General features: G+C 34.9%; 1 protein-coding gene across 1 annotated transcript; it reads right to left on the bottom strand.

Moving 5' to 3' along the window:
- Positions 1–5,710: 5,710 nt before the first annotated feature.
- On the bottom strand, positions 5,711–6,631 carry LOC150019458 (large ribosomal subunit protein eL6). Its single transcript, XM_090267991.1, has one exon. The coding sequence runs from the start codon at positions 6,590–6,592 to the stop codon at positions 5,726–5,728; it is 867 nt and encodes a 288-aa protein (XP_090124117.1). The 5' UTR covers positions 6,593–6,631; the 3' UTR covers positions 5,711–5,725.
- Positions 6,632–15,974: the final 9,343 nt, after the last annotated feature.

The following is a 15,974-nucleotide window of genomic DNA, read 5'->3' as shown; positions in this document are numbered from 1 at the left end:
ATTTTTTAAATATTGTTTGCTAGATCATCAGTTTTGAACCTTTTTTGTCTCATGGCACGCATAAAATTCTGTGGCACACCAAAAAATATATATTTTGCATATCTGATAATAAATAGGTATAATTTTGATTGATTTACAAAAAAAAATAATAATAATCACCTATCCTTTTGCTCCAAAGTGACTTTTTACAAAATCAGGTGCCTATAATTATATATAAAGACTTCTGGTACCAAAGCAAAAACAACCTTATTATGCCACATGACCAATAAGATGCAACATTATTATATGACCTATGTATTTATGGTTCAAGACAGGAAATTCACACTGGATGGCTATTGTTATGTTGAATGTTGTCATTTTGGTATTGGACAATCTAAAGGAGGTCAGTACTTCTGATTAAATGGTCAGGTATTGCATATTTTAAAAGTTCTAAGGCACATCGGTTGAAAATCCCTGTGCTAGATCCTTGAAAATTTTTTTATTTTAACTCTCCCAATGCCATTTGTTTAGGAATGCTTTTTTTTTTTTTCCCTTAGTATTTCTGTATATATCTTCTTAAGTGTGGCAGAGTTTTAGTGGTTTGTAGGTGGCCCCCTTGGTCAGATTTTGACTGATGTGTGAATTAAAGTAACTTCAAAAATGCATTTGACTACCTTTACCTCAAATATATGGTAATGGAAAACAAATTAGACTTTTGGTGGTGAGCACATAATACAATAGATAGATATCAAATTAAAAAGTTGTACACCTGAAGTTTAAAAAATGTTATTAATCAATTACTTCAATAAATTTTAAGAAATGCATTTGAAACAAATTTTAGTGTGTTAGATCGTCGTCGTCGGCAGCCGTCCGTCTCGAGAGACGATGGTGTAGCTTCTTAAGAGTCTATCTGCACCGCCGAGAATGGCTGTACAGTCCGACTCGGGAGTGACACGGTATCTGTCTCCTCCCGTGTTGAATCGACATCTTGCGATGACGCTGGAGTGTCCTCTCCAGTGAAGCTGAAGCTACAGAGCCTGGGCAGGGTGATATGGAGGGTCTGCTGTTGCCCATGCAGCAGACCCCCCCTCTCTTCGCAGCTGAAGGGTCCAAGGGAAAGATGGAGTCAATACAGCTTGGCTTCAGGTGCGCCGCAGGAGTTGCCGGTGTTGACTGCAACGTCAAACCACCTTAGGGACTCCGGCTCCGGATTTTCTGTCGGGGTTTACTCCCTTAGCCTTTCCCCTGAAGAGGTATGCCGCAAGGCAGCGGAGGTTTTTTGGAGTCAGAGTTTTCCTTCTCTGATGTGCCCTGACTGGAAGATCGAACCAGCGACACTTAGCTCGCAGGCCGACGCTCAATCCACTGAGCCAAACCAGCCAGGGTTAAGTGTGTTAGATAATGTTACATAATGTGGGTATTTTTCTATTCCTTAAGAGATCAAAATAAATTTATTTTGGACTGAACGTATTTAAGGATATAATCTCTAATACACTTTCAATTTCTTCCATTTCTTTCTTTAGGTTCTATATTTTTGAGTCAAATATTGAAATGTATATGTACTGGAATACATAAAATATTGCCTAAAAATTCTTTTTAATCACAGCTTTTGTTGTCATATATCTTTTCTCCTTCTGACACTTGGTTGCTTGTATGTATTCTTTTTTCCTAATTTTATTTACTGGAAGCCTATTTCTTTTATTGTCAATATATTAATGCCATTAATATGCTAATGCTAATTATTGAATTATCTAATGCTAATGCCATTTTGGTTTAAAAGTCACTATTATGTTATTTTAAAAACTTTATTTCTCACAATTGGGATCTCACAGATTCTATTATGAATCCTGATATTGACACTTACAAGCTGTAGGATTTTGCAAAACTTAAACTTTCTGAGCCTTGGTTTCCAATGTGCAAAATTCAAATAATGCTATTTATCTCATTTATCAAAGTAAAAACTATTGTAAAGTGTTTAATAGAGTGTACAAGCAAGATGGTTACTTAAAAAAAACTGTTGATATTGTTAATGTTATATATAATAATTGCATTTTAAGTTAAGTGCTTGGTTCATTTGTTTTTCTTTCATAATAATTACCTTAATGTTATGCATTATTAAGCTTTGATTATATCTCACAATTGTTGAAATGCACTGGTCTCAATTTTATTATTCCCTGAATTGTTTACTATGGCTCTTAAAATGTATTATTTATTCCAATAATGATTTAGATAAGCTTTTTAAAATGCCAAGAGGATGCTTTTTCATTTAACATTTGTCATTAATTTTCCATTTTTGTTGTATTATCAGTTACATATAATGGGGATTATGCAATTTCTGGTTGGGATTTATTGAGATGTTCTTATTGCTTTGTATATTTGTTTACATATTCGTATTATAATACTTTGAAAATGTCCAACAGATAAAGGCAAATGAAATTTAGGCTCTGTAGAGTACACAATTATAATATTATAACCAAATAATAATATATTAATTTTCTCTGCCCTTATATGTTAATTTGCTCTGTCACATGTAAAAAGAAATAATAGTTTCCCACAGTAGTTGCTCATTACAGTTCTCATTAAATTTATAACACTTTACTTACCTTATCTCATGTTATAAAGGCAAACTTAATTAAGCTGTAATTTTAAAATGTACAACTTGCAATTAAAGAAACTTGTTGCACTTTTGTCAACTTGTTTGGACTGCCTGGCCTTTCCTTTCTTTGGAACAGATTACTTATTTGCAACTTTTTGTCCCAATTGCAATTGAACAACAATTTAAAATTCACTCATGATCCTGTTGCATTAGATTTAGGTGGTGTTACATATTTTATTTTTTTCTTTGTCTTCTTTTGGTATCCTCTAGAATTTGAGAGAGGCTGGTTCAGAGTAAGTGATACAAAAATTAAACCAACAAAAGCAATGTGAAACTAGAGGTGAGTTTGTTTCTATTTTTTGTTTACTAATTTATCAAATAATCCATTAATCTAAAAAAGTTCATCTATAAAAAGAAAGACATGGAGGGTCATGCATGTACCTAGTGCTGTGAAGGTATTTGAAAATCAATATGCATTTGTTTCCTTTTAAAACTGAAAACCATAAAATAAATTCTCCACTGAAAGAATGAGGTATTGTGGACCTTATACAAAAAGTGGGAAATAAGACTTATGTAGTAACAAAAGAGTCTTCTCATTTTAATAAAATAAAACTTTTTCCAAGTCAATTCATGTTTTTATGGGCCATGCTGACACCATACATTTATTCAATTATTAATTTAGCAAATACTTAATTCATTCATCCCCGAAATGTGCATCTACAAAAAGCAGCCATGGTGAGTCACGAACCTCATGCTGTGAAGGTATTTGAAGATTAATGTGACAGTGATTTTGCACTAGTAGAACAGGTCGTATAGTGGGGGGATGACACATGGTCACTGTTAAGTAAATATAGTTATAAAAAATTTTATTGTCTTGGCAGCTGGTATAAAATTTTATTTTATGAAGAGGTTCCCAACACCATGTCACCCAATGATGTTTTCAATGAAAATTTGGTGAGCTCACATCTGGACAAAGGCTGAGCCTCGGAAGTCTGGTTATCAGCTGGGTCCTAGACTTTCCACAGAGGAGAAAACTCTCTGCTTAGTGGAGGGGTGTTTGGCTACTGCAGAGACTTCTATTTCTGAAGTCGCTGTGCAGGGAAAGCATAAGGTACCTGGGGCAGACCTGCTGAGGTAAGGACTTGAGTTAGGAAATAGCTAGTAAGGATTTGAAGACGATTTTTAAATTTTTGAGAGCTTGTGATGTCAAACAAGAAATAAAATTCCCTGTAAAAAAAAAAAAAAAGCTTCGTTTCTTATCAACTAGTTTGTTAAATGAACTTTTTGGGGAGATGTTAAAAAAGTGGGGAGTTTTACATACAACTTGGTGCCAGATGAAAACAAACATTTGGACAGACTTTTGGAAACCAAAGAAAAAGGAAAGCTGACACTGAGTAACAACAATGTTTTTGATGTAGCATAACTTATCCACAAAATTATACCTTCCTTCACAGGAGTTTAGAAAATTGGAAGAGTATTTTTTGCTATATAATTAGAAGATCCATTGAGAAAATGGCATTTGAAACAACTTTCTTTGAAAAGTGGGACCTAACATATTTTTGAATGTTATTTTGCTTAGTAAATAATAAAATAACAACAAATTGCCGTGTAAGTTAATTCAAAAGATAATTTTTATGAAAACCTAAAATTTGTTTCAATAAACAAACGCATTATAAACATTATCTAGAAAATGAACATATGAGTGAATACTCAGAAGAACTTCAATGATAAAACACAAAATATAGATGAATAACTTAAACAGTTCTCTTTTGTAAATAATTTCAATAGTGATGTTGACAGTAAGCAGACCGATTCTCTTGGATTCCTTAAAATATACTATTTGGGCTAAAGAAGCGTTGGAATTGAATTGGGAAGGGAAGAATTATTCAATAAATAGTATTAGCTGGCCATTTTGAAAAAAATCAATAATTTAAGTTGTAACATTTTACATTTTATATTAAAAAAATCATGTCAAATCAAATAGTTTAAAAATCTAGAAACACCTAAAATAAGTAAAATGTAATAACTATTAAATTTTTATTTTGAGGAGAAATTTTAGAAGGAACTGAAGTCATCTTAGGCTTCTATAATTTATATAAATAGGTTTGATATAGATAAATAGGGTGTACATAAATAGAATATAATTAAATAATAATTTGCAGGAAGGAGAGCCCATTTTGGATTGCAGCAGTTGAGGAAAGCACCTCAGGACCATAGTTGGTACTTAAGGGAAGCAAATGATTTGTTCAGAATATGAATAATGGACAGGAGGGTGAGTGTGAAGTGTCTTGGTGATATGCAGGGCAGAGATCCGACTGGCACATTGGAAATGGAATGTGCTGTTGGGAAGGACTGAGAGGCCCGATCAGGAAAGGCCTTGAGAATCAATCTCAGAAGTGTGTCCCGACACCCTGAAATCCTTTAAAAGGTGTTGTTGGAAATTAGGCATGACATGAAAGATGGAGAGAAACTTGATTTATTTTTGTTTTCAATTATTTCCTTTATATTTGCTCACCTGGTGTTCTGCCTTTTCAATATAAATCTCCAGAAAGGAAAAAGCCAAAACCTTATTTCCATGAAAATCTCTTTGCAACCCCTTGTTCTAAGTGGGAAAGATGGAATCTACTCACAGCAGTTAAATCAATGCTAGAGCCAACTGACAGGAGACGAGCAAGTCCTTGACATAATTGTTTTGTGCCAGTCAGCACCATCTATTTCTGATTGAGTGCATTACCAACTAATGATCCCAGCACTGTACAAGGGGAACTTTGTCTTGCCACAACTAGTGATTTCTGAAATCGCAAGGCATTCTCCAGTGTAATGACATAGGAGGTAAAACTTTGCATTTAGTCCTTTGTTGATTACAGTGCTCTACCTCACCTCCTTCATCCTTTCACTGATGACTCTGGCTCTAGGGCTGTTAACCCAACTTACTCATAACAGTTGCACTGCAACAAAATGGTGGGGATGGTGACATCTTGGATCAATTTTTATAGAAGGATTTGCTAAATTCTAGAAATGATCAATAAAAATGGCTAATATGTATAGCTAATAAATAACTATAATAGCTAAACTAGCAATCTACATGTCTTATCACTTTTTTTTTTTTTTTTTTAACAGATCAGTTATTTAATTGGGTTTTTCGAAAGCTCAGAACTTCATCTTGTGAGGATAAAGCCCATTCGTGAGGGCGAACAAACAGCGGAGGTAGCCCTGCAACTGAGGAACAGCCTTGATTTTTGGCAGAATTTGGGAGTCCACGGCTTTCTGATCAATCTTGCGCTGCTCTGTAATCTCATATTTCTCCTTCTCGGTGTCGAAGATCTCCCCCTCCTGGTGTCTGGGCTTGCGCAGCTTCTTCTTCTTGAAGTAGGCGTCAGTGAGGTGCTTTGGGATTTTCACACCGCTGATATCGATTTTGGTGGATGTGGCGATGACAAACTTCTGGTGTGTTCTACGCAGAGGAACTCGATTAAGGGCCAGAGGTCCAGTCACAAGTAGCAAGCCACTGCTCAGCTGCTTCAAGAAAACCACCCTCTTGCCCCGGTGGCGCCCGGTGAGGACGATGAGAATGGTCCCGGGGGTGATGCTGGCCCGCAGTTTCCTCACGTGCTGACTGAAGGGTTTCTTGCCGTGGCTCAGCAGCTTCCGAGGCACGTCTTCAGTGGGGTAGTACCGAGGCATTTTGCGAAGTTTAACCACTCGGGTACCACCGTTCTTGTCGCCACCAACTGGTTTTGTGACAGTAGCAAGAACCTTCTCCTTCTTTTTCTTTTCAATCCTGGATTTGGCTGCTGAATACTTCCTCTTGTACATGGCCTTTCGCGAATACATCGCTGACCGGGAATACCTGCCAATCCCTCGGACCAGGACAGGGTTTCGGCTGCAGTGGGGCTTCCCCTTCTTAGGCGTCTTGGCCTTGGGGTCACCCTTCTTGACCTTGCCGCCAGCATCAGCCTTCTTGGCTTCGGGTTTCTTCTCCTTAGGACCCGGCTTCTCAGGTTTTTCACCCGCCATCTTGCAAGATGGGAGAAAGAACTAAGGCCCTGGCTTCCGGTGTATCTTATCACTTAGTTTTTAAGACAACTTACTAAGGTAAGTATCCATGTAACATATGAGGAAACTGAGGCTTGAGGTTAACTTGCTAGGATCACAGAACTGGCCCTGGCAGAGCTAGCATTTGAACCCAGACAGTGTAGCTATAAATTCCAGGCTTTCAGGCACTGCATCATATTGCATCCACCATTTGCTAGGTGTTGAATTCTCCTTACGTGTTAAGGTTCAGTTAAATTTTACCATCTCTCTGATGACTTCTCCAATCCCTCACCTGGTTTACTCACTGTTTTCTTTACGTTCTCTATCAACTTTACTTGTACCTTTACTATAACAAGAGCATGATAATGCAGTATAATCTGTCATATAGATTTAAAATGAGGATTATAAATTTCAGGCTGAATTGAGCCAATATACCATTTTGATTAACTGGCACAATATTTTAAAAAATAATTTATTTCGAAGGCCTCTGCATGGAGCATGTGCTCTACAGTTGTTTAGAGTTCCCACCACTCTGTAATGTTTTACACTTAGCTGGTTCCTGCTGTATTTCCTGCCTGTCCTCTCAAAGGCTTTTGCAGTTGAGTTTTATAGCTTGTGCAGTTGACCCTCTGTTTATGCTCCCTTCTGTTCTTCCTTCACCCCTCTCCAGACCTCACCTCTAGATTAAAAGCTCTCTGAGTCAGACCCTAGGTTTTATTCACCTTTTACTGTCATTGCCATGTTCCACAGTGCCAGGCATATAGTAAGCATTAAATAAAACATAAATTTTGAAATCTCTTGGCTTGTTTTTCTCAATACTTAAAATTGTATACCACTTCTATAAATGTGGAAGAGCTCTAAAAGTTTCCAATAAATTTCTGAGTGGACATTATTATTAACTTTAACACACTCATTTAAAAAATGGCTTAAATGGCACTTGCAGATCATTCCCATAGAACTAGCTTTTGTTTAAAAATACATAAATATTTAAAAGAAAATCTTGCTTCTCAGAAAAAATTTACTTTTAGCCAAATGTCTAAATTTGACAATATAGCTATGAGAGGCACAGTATTAGTTTCAGAGCACTTTATGAGTCTAGATACCATTGTGATAGTTGCAAGTCATTATTTTCTGACAGCATGTCTATAGTAACACTCAACTTGGAAAATAACACCAACGAATACCAGTCTGTTATTTGTAAGTTAAAAATCAAGGCAACTCTTTAAAAATATCATGCAACAATTGTCATCTTTTTTTCTTTATTGGAGTTAAAAACCAACATTTCAAATTTAAAAGTTGTTAACATCACACCAGCTCCCTTGCTTTTATATGAGAAGCAGAATCAGAAAAGATTATAATGTTAAGTTAATTGAAATTGTCTTTGAAGAAAAATCAGCCAGCCCTAGGATCAATACTTACAACATTGTAACAATATTTCTGTTCTGATATAGATTCACTAAATGGATTATGTTCAAGATATAGCTGCACTGGTATATAAAACTACCTCAGGCAAACTAAATATATTTTGAATGTGTTACTTTTAATAATTATTATTTGATTCAAATTGTTATTTAGTTATTGGAAAAAAACTGAATTTTTTGATATGAAGGCAGTAAACTAAAATAGAAGAAACATAAGATGTTATGAGCACCAGAATTGAACATGGGCAGTAGTGTTTAATCAAATATTAGTACATTTAATATGGAATCAAGTATCTCTCTTTTTTTTTTTTGCTCCATGATATTTATTTGCAGTGTCTGGTACTACCTCCTTCATTTGCTGTAGACATTTCACAAAATATCCCTCCAAAGAGGGCCTCACTTCTGTGAGGATGTAGTAAAGGGTTTTTGGTTCTAAAGGGAGGAATGCAAAGGTATATGGCCTATACTTTGGACATACTTTTAGCAGTTTAAGTTTAAATTAGACCTATATCATTGCACTTATGCATAGAAATAAATCATAATCTTTCTTCAAATCTTGGACAAGTCATTTAAAAATATAAAATTAAAGTTATACAGTGATTGTCATGCGTGGCTGGAAGTAGTAACCACTTCAGCCTTTGAAATATGCTGAGATTGATGTTCATGTGGACTACATTTTAATATTATGCTGGAAGCTTAATTATAAGATTATTAGCAGATCATAAGAGGACTACAATGAAATAGGGTCATGCAGATTGGAGTATTATTAGCTGTCTAATCTTCAAGTCATAACTTCCATTCAGGTTGACATCTTTCTTCAGTGTAAACTATGTGGATTGGGTTTATTAGGACTACCAGTTTTTGTCTTTGACATATTTAGCAAAATGTCTGTCTCTGTGTTGTGTTGGTTTGACTTTTTTTGTTTGTTTTCTGGTTATTTGCTTGGGCGGATTTCTGCTAGTAGTGTTGTGTGATCCTTAGAAGTTGAGCTTCATAATGTGATCTCTCAAAAGCTACCTGTGGACTTACTGTATTGGTTAACAAGTGTGGGTTGATAAAAGATGAGCAAGATATAAGATAAGAAGATCTCTATTTTATTTCTTTGGCAAAGATAAAAAGTGAAATAAATGAATTTTTTTCAGAGCACTTCAGATGCTCATTTAAAATCTTGCAAACTTCACAGTAAAACTGCAATTAGGCAAAGAATCAGTGCTGCCAGTTACACTTTTCAACAGATGATAGGAGTAGGCAGGCATAAGCAAGTCTGTCTTTTATAATGTGGGTACAACATTGTCTTAAAATAGCACTTATGTTGACGTTTGTCATGTTAACTGTGGGAACTTGGGGGGAAATACATTTAGGTACTTGAAGACTATAAGTAAAAGATAAGGCCAACTGACTTTGTGAACAGTGTGCCTGAGAGGTAAATTGCATAGAGAAACTAAACATGACAGGCTTAGATAAAACACTTATTATGATTAATACCAGAAGTAGTAACAAGCTCATTTCTTTCTGTAGTCCCAGGAAAGCTCACATTTACCTGATAATGTTTATGGCTCCAGCTCGCTTACCCAATGCCCCACACTTTCTTAATGGCAGGCTACTAATCTGCTAAACTTTAGGACTTTGGGAATACTTGCTTCTCTGATTTTCACCTTTCTTTGGAAGATTTACAAATCATTACTGTCAAATTCCCACATCGAGAGCTTAAAGGAGGTAGGCCAGAGGTCCAATATACTCACTGAAGCAAACCGAGATTTAATATCATTTGTTTTTTTAATGTAGTTGGTTCCTTAAATATAGCTGTTGATTTTGGAATGTGTAACAGTAATATAGTAAAACCATTTCACCTCAGTTATTGCCCAGTGGAACAAATGAAGTAGACTAATCAAATCAATATTTGGGAACTTACTTTGGCAAATATGAAAGGTAGAAAGAACTGCAAACTCATAGGATTATTAACATGCACAAAAGGCAGTCTCTTTTGCTTTTATTTATATATCATACATATTGACATCAACATCATCTTGGAACTGTAGAATTCTGAAGTTGGGAGAAAATGCAAAAGTATTATAATCTGACCCACTACGAATGTATTACATCCTGACATTTTCACCCATGAGGAGCTCATTATCACCTGAGGAATCCATTTCATTTTCCAAACAGCTTTATTTTGATTCAGCTCTAACTAATATTGATCGGTCATCTATGTGTTGCTATATAATTTTGGTTTTCTTGTTCCAATTTGTATATTGGAGTTTTCCAGAAAAAGTAGAACTCTTTGACAAGGCAGTTCTTCAAAACCTATCAATTACTCTAAGGTACATCTTGTACTTGTAGAAACTTTCTAGTTCCTTCAGCCATTCCTCAGATAAAATGGTCCTTGGATGACTCATTTCTTTAAGAACATGCATCATTATTTTAGTATCCTGCTTAAAATACAGCATTCAAAATGCAGTGGAAAGTGTACTTTATTCAATAAGCTCTATGTTATTTATGGGTAGTCATTAACTTTTTAAAATTTTAAAATATATGTTTATTAATTAGAGAGCAAGAGAGCGAGAGAGAGTGAGAGAGAGAGAGAGAGAGAGAGAGAGAGAGAGAGAGAGAGAGAGAAAGAGAGAGAGAGAGAGAGAGGGAGAGAGAGAGATGTGAGGGAGAAATATTGATCAGCTGCTTCCCATACATGTCCCAGCTGGAGATGGAACCCACAACCTAGGTATATTCCCTGGACAGGACTAAGAAAACAGTAAGGTCTGCTGCTGTTAAAATAGGTCTCCATCTAATTGTTGAGTTAAAAAAATATGTTAAAGAATTTAAAATTAGTCTCATTAGTATGGTCCAGCTAATGGTCCAAATGTTCCAACCGAATGGACTCTTATCTAAAGTCTTCCCTCCAAGTTCATATTAATGTATAAATGAACAGTTTTTGTAATTACATACCTATATAATTTAACCAAGTACACATTATACTTGGCACATACATAACTGCCATTCAGTAAACACTGCATGCACACTATATGAGCATAAGGGAAACTTAATGGTCTTTATGTATTTTTAGTTCTTAGAAAAGAGCTAGTGTATTGACACATAGTAAGCACCCAGTAATTTCTGGTTGTATAAATTAATATATAAACAGATGCACGAAAAACTATTATGTCATTAGAGTCTGAATGTGGGAATAGAATCCCATAAATGGTGTTACAGGTAAAAGAACCTAAGACCTAGAAAGTAGATGTGCCCATGTGGGTAAGTGTAATCTCTCCTAATTCCAATGACATTAAATTCACTTGAAAGATGGCAACCCATAGAAATGGTTAATAGAAAGTCAAGAACAGGCTGTTGGTAATTTTCTCTGTTTATTTCCTTTCTCTCAAAGATGGTTCAGAAGAAGCCAAATGTCTTAACTCTCTTCATAATTTCCCCTCGTCAGAAGTAGTAGAAAAATATTCACATAACCAGCAAGGAATGAAAATATCAGGTAAAGCTGACAGACATTAGGCCATTTTACTTGGATTTCACCAGCTTTCCATTTATGCTCTTTCTGTTCTAGGATCCAAACCAAATACCACACTACATTTAGTCATTTTGTCACCTTATTCTCTGGTCAGCGACAATTTCTCAGAATTTGCATATTTTCATGATCCTGATATACATGAGGAGTACCAGTCAGGTATTTTGTAGAATGTCTTTCAGTGTGCGTTATCTGATGTTTTCTTTATGATTATGCAGGAATTTTATTTTATTTTAATCTAAACATTTTTATATAATTTTGGCAAATTTGATATGTGTATATATTATATTACCTTCCCCACAGTAGACTTATCCCTTTCTCCTTATATACTTTTTGTTTACTTAGAGAAAATACAACACATAATACCCAATTAACCACCCAAGCAACTTAACAACAAAACAACATACACCTTCATACTCCACATTCCACAATTATGATTTTGTTCAGGACATTTTCAGATGACTTAGTTTTGTTTGTATTTCCACTGTTCTGTTCTTTGGCATTCAAGAGTCTCAGGTCATGAGCCAGACTAATAAATCAATATTTGGGAACTTATTTTGGGCAAATATGAGAGTCTCCTTCCAATTTCTGTTCACAAAAACACTAGTGTGTACAGATTTATTTGTTTAGTTGTCTCTGGTGTAGTTTACTTTTATGCCTATGTATATTTTTTATGGATTTTCATCTTCATTAGCCACTTACTGTTTAGAATCAACTATGTATTAAACTCAGAAACTTACAGTCTACAAAAGGAAATTAGATATATTCAAAAAATAAATGTGGTAAAGTTCACAACATGCTGATTACTTTCTTTCTTTTATTTTTTAAACTTTTTTATTACATTTGTTTCCCATTGCTATTTAATCTCCTTATACACCCTCTCCCAAGCAATTATCACACTGCTGTTCATGTCCATGAGTCCTCTTTCCTTTTTGTTCCAGCTCGCCACCACCCAACCTCACCCCCACCCTCTTACCTGTCATCCTCTTCTCTATCTTTGAGTCTGTCTCTGTTTTGCTTGTTAGTTCAGTTTGTTCATTAGAGTCCACATATGAGTGAAATCATATGCTACTTGCCTTTCTCTGACTGGCTTATTTCACTTAGCATAATGCTTTCAAGGTCCATCCATATAGTTGCAAAGGGTAAAATTAAAATATTCTTATTTTTTATGTTGCAGTAGTATCCCATTGTGTAAATATCCCATAGTTGTTTTATCCACACATCTACTGATCGGCACTTGGGCTGCTTCCATATCTTAGTGATTGTAAGTAATGCTGCAATGAATATAAGGGAGCTTATGTTTTTTCAAATTAGTGTTTTGGGTTCCTTCGGATATATTCTCAGAAGTGGGATCACTGGGTTGAAAGGCAGACCCATTTTTAATTTTTTGAGGTATCTCCATACTGCTTTCCACAGTGGCTGTACCAGTCTGCATTCCCACCAACAGTGCAAAAGGGTTCCCTTTCTCTGCATCCTTGCCAGCACTTGTTTGTTGATTTACTCATGGTAGCCATTCTGACAGGTATGAAGTGATATCTCATTGTGGTTTTAATTTGCATTTCTCTGATGATTAGTGACATCAAGTATCTTTTCATATGTCTATTGGCCATCTGCATGTCCTCTTTGAAGAAGTGTCTATTCGGTTCTTTGACCATTTTTTAAATTGGGTTGTTTTTATGGTGTTGAGTTTTGTAAGTTCTTTATAAATTTTAGATATTAACCCCTTATCAGATGTATATCAGTGAATATGTTCTCCTATTCTGTGAGTTGTCTTTTTATTGTGTTGATGATTTCCTTTGATGTGAAAAAGCTTTTTAGTTTGATGTAGTCCCATTTATTTATTTTTTCTTTTGTTTCCCTTGCCTGGGGAGATATATCTGATAAAATATTGCTACAAGCAATGTCAGACATTTTGCTACCTATGTTTTCTTCTCGGATTTTTAGAGTTTGGAGTCTAACATTTAAGTCTTTGACTCATTTTGAATTTATTCTTGTGTGTGGTGTAAGAAGGTGGTATAGCTCCATTTTTCTGCTTGTATCTGTCCAATTTTCCCAATACCATTTATTGATAAACTGTCTTTATCTTATTGTATGTGCTTGCTTCCTCTGTTGAATATCAATTGACTATAAAGGTGTGGGTTTATTTCTGGGCTTTCTACCTTGTTCCATTGAGGTTTGTGTCTGTTTTTATGCTAGCACCATGCTGTTTTTATTACTATGACCTTATAGTATAGTTTCCTATTAGGTAGCATGATGACCCCCAACTTTGTTCTATTTCTCAAGATCACTGTTGTTATGTGGGGCCTTTTGTGGTTTCATATAAATGTTTGAAGTTGTTATTCTAGTTCTGTGAAATATGTATTTGGAATCTTGATAGAAATTGCACTGAATCTATAGATTTCTTTGGGTGTATGAACATTTTAGTGATGTTAATTCTTCCTATCTATGAAAACGGTATGTGCTTCCAATTATTTGTATCTTCTTCAATTTCTTTCTTCAGTGTCTTATAATTTTCCAGTACAGATCTCTATATCCTTGGTTAGGTTTATTCCTAGGTATTTTATTCTTTTTTAGCAATTGTGAATGGAATTGTTTTCTTAATTTCCATTTCAGTTAGTTCATTATTGGCATATAAAAATGCACCTGATTTCTGGATATTAATTTTGTATATTGCTGCTTTGTTGAATTCAGTTATCACTTCTAATAGTTTCTTGGTGGAATCTTTAGGGTTCTCTATGTACAGTATTGTGTCATCTGCAAATAGTGATAGTTTTACTTTTTCCTTTCCATTTTGGATGCCTTTTATTTCTCCTTCTTGATTCATTGCTGTGGCTAGGGCTTCCAGTACTGTGTTGAATAAGAGGTGAAAGCAGAAATCCCTGTCTTGTTCCTGATCTTAAGGGAAATATTTGTAGTTTTTGTAGGTTAAGTATGATGCTGGCAGTGGGTTTGTCATATATGGTCTTTATTATGTTTATGTATGTTCCCTCTACCCCCCACTTTGCTGCGAGATTTTATCATAAATAGGTGCTGAATTTTATCAAATGCTTTTTATGCATCTATGGATATGATCATATGGTTTTTATCCTTTATTTTGTCTATGTGGTGAAACACATTTATTAGTTTGTGAATATTGTATCAACCTTTCATTCTGAGAATAAATCCCTTTTGATTACTGTGTATGATATTTTTGATGCATTGCTGTATTTGTTTTGCTAATATTCTGAGGATTTTAGCTTCCATGTTGATCAGAGGTATTGACCTATACTTTTCTTTCTTTGTAGTGTCTTTATCTGGTTTTGGAATTAGGATAATGCTGACCTCATAAAATGAACTTGGGCACCTTCCCTTCTCTTGAATATTTTGAAATAGTTGGAGAAGGAGAGGTGTTATTTCTCAGAGCACTTGGTAAAATTCCCCTGTGAAGCCATCTGGTCCAGGGCTTTTGTTTGTTTTGAGTTTTTTGATTACTGCTTCAATTTCACTAGGTGTAATCTTTCTATTCAAATTCTCTGATTCTTCCTGATTTAGTTTTAGAAAACTGTATGTATCTAGAAATTCATCCATTTCATCCAGGTTGTCTAGTTGGCATATAATTGTTCATAAACTTTTCTTACAATTATTTGTGTTTCTTTGGTGTCAGTTGTTACTCCTCTTTCATTTCTGACTATTTATTTGGATCCTCTCTCTCTTTTTCTTGATGAATCTGGTTAAAGGTTTGTCCATCTTATTTATCTTTTTAAAGAACCAGCTTTTGGATTCATTGATCTTTTGTACCATTTTTTAGACTATTTTATTTATTTCTGCTCTGATTTTATTATTTCTTCCCTGCTATTCACTTTGGGCTTTGTTTGTTGTTCTTTTTCAAGTTCCTTTAAGTGTAAAGTTAAGTTGTTTATTTAAGTTTTTTCTTTTTCTTTTTTCTTTTTCTTTTGGGATAGGCCTGTAAAACTATAAATATTCCACTTAGGATGGCTTTCCCAGTGTCCCACAAATTTTGGATTGTTGTGTCCTCATTTTCATTTGTTTCAAAGTATCTTTTGATTTCTTCCTTGACCTTGTTGTTGACCCATTTTTTGTTTAATAACATGTTATTTAGCTTCAATGTCTTTGTGTGTTTTTGAGTGCTTTTCTTATAATTGATTTGTAGTTTCATAGCATTGTGGTCAGAGAAGTTGCTTGATATGATTTCAGCCTTCTTAAATTTATCGAAACTTGTTTTGTGTCTTAACATGAGATCTTACCTAAAAAATGTTCCATGTGCACTTGAGAGGTATGTATATTCTGCTGCTTGTGGATGAAATGCTTTGAAGATACCAAGTAAATCGATTTGATACACTGTGTCACCCAAGGCTGCTGTATCCTTGTTGATTTTGTCTGGAGATTTATCCACTGAAGTCAAAGGGGTGTTAAAATCTCCAACTATGTC

Source organism: Furipterus horrens, unplaced genomic scaffold (assembly GCF_987537825.1).
Source record: "Furipterus horrens unplaced genomic scaffold, mFurHor1.1.pri manual_scaffold_2, whole genome shotgun sequence".
NCBI classification, from domain to species: Eukaryota; Metazoa; Chordata; class Mammalia; order Chiroptera; family Furipteridae; genus Furipterus; species Furipterus horrens.
Note: the sequence above shows the minus strand (reverse complement) of the source record. Positions and strands in the feature narration are given on the sequence as shown.